Source organism: Sinocyclocheilus anshuiensis, unplaced genomic scaffold (assembly GCF_001515605.1).
Source record: "Sinocyclocheilus anshuiensis isolate Anshui unplaced genomic scaffold, SAMN03320099.WGS_v1.1 scaffold332, whole genome shotgun sequence".
In the NCBI taxonomy this organism is placed as follows: Eukaryota; Metazoa; Chordata; class Actinopteri; order Cypriniformes; family Cyprinidae; genus Sinocyclocheilus; species Sinocyclocheilus anshuiensis.
Window position 1 is genome coordinate 474,123 of NW_015554181.1, and position 6,402 is coordinate 480,524.

At 39.1% G+C, this 6,402-nt stretch overlaps 1 protein-coding gene across 1 annotated transcript in view; it reads left to right on the plus strand.

Moving 5' to 3' along the window:
* The window catches only part of polb (polymerase (DNA directed), beta), a 5,960-nt gene extending 4,259 nt beyond the window's left edge, over nucleotides 1–1,701 (plus strand). The window contains exons 13-14 of the mRNA XM_016463799.1: nucleotides 815–954; nucleotides 1,095–1,701. Coding sequence (XP_016319285.1) covers nucleotides 815–954; nucleotides 1,095–1,189 — 235 coding nt within the window. The 3' untranslated portion in view covers nucleotides 1,190–1,701. The remainder of the gene's footprint in view (nucleotides 1–814; nucleotides 955–1,094) is intronic.
* Nucleotides 1,702–6,402: the final 4,701 nt, after the last annotated feature.

Here is a 6,402-nt window from a genome sequence, read left to right on the forward strand (position 1 = left end):
TATTAATATTTAACTTGCATTGGAAAGGTTTCCGTGACCTCTCGCGAGATCTCGGCAAAAAGTCTCACGATTTATTTCCAGAACAGGATGCGTGATGGGATACACAAATTAAAATTATGTCATGTTATAGGGACTACTGAAGAGACATTTAGAAGTTGATTTTAAAATGCAAAGTATTTTAAATTAAAATAAAGCTATGTAAACACTCTAAGCCTCGAATAGCACTCCGGAGCGGTATTCGAGATGGTGTGGATTTAGTGTGCGTTAAGGGCACTGCGCTTTGCCGTTTTTAAGACCTGGGACAGTCTTGCGCACTTGCTTCCTGTCGCGTGCACGCGCTCCCAAGACCGCAAGTGTGGGTATTTGGACAAGGCAAAGGTCCCTCAGTATTATCAGCAGTTTTCGCATTGCTCAATAACTAATTACCCTTCTCCATCCCCAGCTCCTCCTATGTCAGTCAGGATTCAGCCTTCTGATTCTCCTTTGAATCAGACTAATTCTAAAATGTGTACATAAAATTATTGAACTTTAACGATATCTGCAATTCATTTATGTTGGTTCTGTTCCATTTACCCTGGGGGGGGGGTTATCGCTGCTCTCCCTGCTCTCATCCATGCATACAGAACCATAAGGCCAATCCAAACTGTATGCTAATTGTCAATCATCTTTGACGATAGTGGTCCTGACAGAAATGAACTATAGTGTCCTGCACCCACTAGTAAAAAAAAATATGAACAATTATATCTGCTGTCTGAATAATTGTTGGTTTGACTGTATATGTTCCTCATGTGTTTCTCTCTCTCTGGATCTGCAGGCTTATCCCAAAAGATCAGTATTTCTGCGGTGTGCTGTACTTCACCGGCAGTGATATATTCAACAAGAACATGAGGACTCATGCGCTGGAGAAGGGCTTCACTCTCAACGAATACACCATCCGTCCACTGGGCATCACTGGTGAGACTCACGTTTATACATCACTGCAGACTTTGAATTTCTGTCCGTCCAGAAGTCTAGTTTACTTGCTGCTGGTTTACTTGGCCATCTTTCTTGTGAGTGTGACTGTAGCTCATGTCTGGTGACTGTCTTTGATTCAGGTGTGGCTGGAGAGCCTCTGCTGGTGGACAGTGAGAAGGACATCTTTGAATACATCCAGTGGAAATACAAGGAACCAAAGGAGCGCAGCGAGTGAAACAAAGACAGAGACAAAATCCAACCTCAAACTGTGTGCGCGCTGCTCATTTAGGTCAAATTAGCGTATTTTAAGAGTAGAAGAGCCATTTAGGGAGAGATGTGTATGTGTTTAAAGTTTTAAAGTTGTGAAAGCAGCTACATAACAGTAGTTGATGGTGCTTTTTATTAATAATTACAGCCGTGCATAATATTTGTTTTAAATCCAAGAGTGAAGTGAGAGTGAGTAATGACGTCACAGGCATGTCAATACTCATGTTAATGACAACAGATATTACATTGTGTCTGTCATTCTGTCAAAAGTATAGCAGCAAACGTCTTTATTTCAACACTGGTATGCAGGAAAGCAAACTGAAAAAAATATGAATGATTGTCTGTGGTTGTGTTATTTAAAATCTATTATGATGCTATTGGGATATTTTTATTTAGATAATAGTCTACCATAATACGACACAAAAGATTCTTCAAGTTTGTGTGAAAATTTTGATTCTGCATTAAAAATCCCACAAATCAGTTCAGGTCCGTTTCATTTTCTGGATTTTTGATTTTTGAAATGAATGCACATCTGAGTAATGAATTGTTCTTAAGGGATGATATATTGGCTTTCTTTTTGCTGAGAATACACTGATCACAATAATCTGCCTAATAATTAATCAATATTGTGCTCACATCACAAATAACTGATTCTCAGTGTAGTTTTACTGCAGACACAGATCTGACTCGTATACCTGATATGTGTGTGTATGGTCCTGTCCAAGCTTTTTTGATGAGCATTACTCACCTTTATTTTGACAAGTTAATCTTATCTTCCTTGTTTTCTGAATAATTAAAATAATCAAGTAGTTTTAGTTACAGTTCTCACACATATTTGAGAACTGCAGTGTTGTTGAAAAGTAACGGGACTTCCATACCAGCCTTTCCATGCACCGGTGGTATCGAGTATCGAAAGCGACTGAGCATAAGAAAATGCTGGACGGAATCTAAAAATGCAGTGTTGTACATTTTAATAACCATAGTAGTAGATGAGACAAAAACAATCAGGTGTGCATGTCAAAATAGATCTGTGCATTTAAGTCTTGTAGTGCAAGTGCAATAGACCTCACACTTTTTATGTTATCTGCAATGCGTTTCTTTGTTATTTTATCACTAACTTTTAATTTGATCTTTTAATGCAATGTTTGGCCAACATAATTGAACAATATTTGAAGGATGTGCCAACGTTTTAACTATTAGCCATTTACGTACACCATAAAATCTAATTAGTTGACCTTACTTAAAAAAAGCATGGAAATTTCCGATTGCCTTTAAAAACTAAGTAAACACTTTTTTCAACAACTAATTAATATTAAGTTCAAAATAATAGGTGTGTATGCCAAACAACTCATTTAAGTTGAGCTAACTACTGTAAGGCTGATGATACACTGGGCAACTTTTTGAGCAATGTTGCCGTCAATGGGCAACCATGTGAGACACAGGGCCCACGACCGATCTAAAATATCCAGATAGAAATTTGTTACCCATTCTCAATGGAAAAGTGCCCAAGCAACATTGCTCAAAAAAAGTTGCCCCGTGTATCAAATTCCAAATAACAGTAAATTAGGCTACTTATTAAAACCCTGCAAACCAATTGTCTTTAAACACCGCTGGTAAACAAAGTGCTTCAGTCATCCAGTTAACAATAGCGCACATGCACATACAGTATTAAAGGGGTCATATGATGTTGCTAAAAAGAACATTATTTGGTGTAATGAAATGTGTTTATGCGGTTTAAGTTTCAAAAAACACGTTATTTTCCACATACTGTACATTATAGTTTCTCCTCTATGCCCCGCCTTTCTGAAACGTGTCGATTTTTACAAAGCTCTTCGGTCTGAAAAGCGAGGTGTGCTCTGATTGGCCAGCTATCCAGTGCGTTGTGATTGGCCGAATACCTCAAGCGTGTGACGGAAATGTTACGCCCCTTACCATACTGTGATGCCGTGTCGCTTGTAACACTCCAAAGAGAAAGGAAAAATTGAAATCGCATCATATGACCCCTTTAACATATCCAACGGATTGATGTCAACAACTACATTTAACACTTTTTAAATAAAGCAATATACAGACCAAATGTTTGTATACATCCTCAACCCAACTGCAGGCTCCATGCTTTAGCACAATGGCAACCTCCCCAAAAATGCAGACCTAACAGAAACCCTTTTAAAACCCAACATTAACAGATCTCACTCCCCCTACTAATCTTGTGCAAAAACACTTAAAATAACACTAAATTTCAACATTTACTTCTAGAGTCTGAAGCAAATCATGCTGGGAACAAGAAACTATGGTGGTCCAGTAGTGCACAACACAACGAAATCTCCACAACACAATGCATAGGACTAATTTTGTTGTGTTGTGCTAATTTCATTGTGTTGTGGCTCGATGTGTTGCGGCTTGTTTCCGTTGTGTTGTGCTAATTTCATTATGTTGGCTCGTATCTGTTGTGTTGTGCTAATTTCTTGTGTTGTGCATGACTGGGCCACTGTAAAGAAACTAATTTGACAAAATGGTACAAATCATTGTACCTAGGGTTGACTAGAGTAGACAAACTAGACAAACTTAACTAAAGTGACAAAGGCAAACAGTACAGATTACTAGATGTTTACAACTAAAATCAACAAATTGTTGTACATTCAGACAATTACAACGTTTTAGCTAAGACGTGTTAGGTTTTACAGTGTAATTATTAATATTTTATATTTTCAAATAGTTAAAACAATAAACTAAAAATATTTGCAATAGTTTTTGCAACTGTTAGAAGGTCAGTGCGCAGGTTTGAAAAAATGTAATGTCTTTGATAATCTTATTCTGATTAGAAAGATGGATAAAACTTATTCTGAAACATGTCTGCAAAGAACATACAAACAACAGAGTAATTTCCGCTTGTGTTTTTAGCTTTAAATTACGCGTTAACACTGTTTTAATGCATTAAGTCATGACAAGTGTTTTTCTTATAACAGTTTTCTATGGGAGGAAAATGCTTAACGCAAATTAAATGCGTTGCCTTCGCATTCTGGGCTCATCTGCATGTCTGTACATAGTATGCTTTATTAATAAAGTGTTTACTGAGTTTGGTCTTTTAAAAACACTGTTATAAAATGAATAGTTCCAGTCCTTGATTCTGATTGGTTGAGCCACGTTAGAAGCTGTTGTAAATGACTCTACAAATGTACACCGCTTTGTTTCTGCATCTGTGTTGCTCGGCAACCACTTTGTTGCAACCATAGATATGTATAGTTCCATATTCGACTGCTCCAGATACGTCCGCCATTTTGGAATGGTCAACTTGATGTCATTCACCATAATAATCAATGAATATTCAAATATATACATGCTACAATTTGCTGTTGTAGACGCGCACAGTCAACTTGCGCTCGAGGGTTCGCTGACCGTTCCAAAAATGGCGGATGGCTTATGTATCGCGGCCCATAGATACAGTCGCTAATGAGGCATCTACGTATATATATCTATGGTTGCAACCACAACCGTTTCTGAGGAACTACATTGTTTGGTGGAAGAATATTTTTATTAATATCATTACATTTTATTTGCTTTGTTTTATTTTGTGAAACATTGCCACGTACATGGAATAACCACTCTGCATCGTGCCTAACAACGCCGCTTAGCTATTATAAATTCACTGTAAACCACGGCTTCTTGGGGCTTATTGCTTTATTTTAATGCATTAAGCCAAGTTAAGCATTTTAGAATGTCTCTTGCCATCAGCTTGCAAGAAAATTGGAATACGTTTTATTATATCGAATTAGATTTTTTTATTATCACTGCCTTAATGCATTAAGCCACAAGTGTTTTCCATGGTTTTCTATAGGATGAGAACACAAATTTGCATTCATATGCTCTTTTGCATGGTCACGGATTTGCGGGTCTTGTTTTTATTTCTCCTTCCAGGGCTCTGTATGTTATAGTAATAAATTACTTTTAATTATTTAACCATTGTCACGAATCCGGTCCGTGGCCTTCCGGCCGATTGCCACTAGAGGTCACTCTACCATTACATTGACTCTCACACTACACAGACTGTTACATGTCACTCCGGACTACAGTTCCCATCATCCATTGCACTTACACAGCTGAATTCACTGATCACACAGCCGTCACATATCACACGCTCACCTGAGAGCCATTACACACTCTATTTAACACTCTCTCAGTTCCTGTTCAGATCGCCGTGTATTGTTCTGCGTTTATCACTCATCTAGCAATAGCTGCATTACCGAGCCTAGTGTCTTGTTTTCTTTGTCTTGTCTTGTCTTGCCTTGTCTGTTTCCCCATGTTCTGATCACTGCCCTCGAGTCTCGCCCAGTTGGATACTGTTCGCCCCTGCCTGGATCTTTGCCTTGTACCTGGATTATCCCTCTTGCCTTGCCATCAATATACCTGTTTGCCATTTTCTGACCTATGCCTGTTTTTGACCACGTCTCTGTTAATAAAGCCTTGCAGATGGATCTGCACGCTTCCTGTGTTCATTCCGTTACAGAATACACGGCCACACAAGGATCCAGCAGCTTTTCAGAGCTCTATTTAACACTCTCTCAGTTCCTGTTCAGATCGCCGTGTATTGTTCTGCGTTTATCACTCATCTAGCAATAGCTGCATTACCGAGCCTAGTGTCTTGTTTTCTTTGTCTTGTCTTGCCTTGTCTGTTTCCCCATGTTCTGATCACTGCCCTCGAGTCTCGCCCAATTGGATACTGTTCGCCCCTGCCTGGATGATCTTCCTGAGTCCAGTCAAGTCACAGCTGATCTTCCTGAGTCAAGTAAAGTCACAATTGATCTTCATGAGTCAAGTTAAGTCAAGTCACAGCTGATCGTCATGAGGCAAGTCAAGTCACCGCTTATCTTCATGAGGCAAGTCAAGTCACCGCTTATCTTCATGAGGCAAGTCAAGTCACCGCTTATCTTCATGAGGCAAGTCAAGTCACCGCTTATCTTCATGAGGCAAGTCAAGTCACCGCTTATCTTCATGAGGCAAGTCAAGTCACCGCTTATCTCCGCCGGCCTCCGCTCACTCTAGCCCGCCGTGTGATACTACTTTGTTTGGTCTTCCAAAAGAGGATACGACTAGAAATCAGTGGTTAAGTTGTATTTACAACGCTGTTCCAGAACACTTCAACCCAAATATTCAGATGTGTGCAGCACATTTTATGGAGGACCG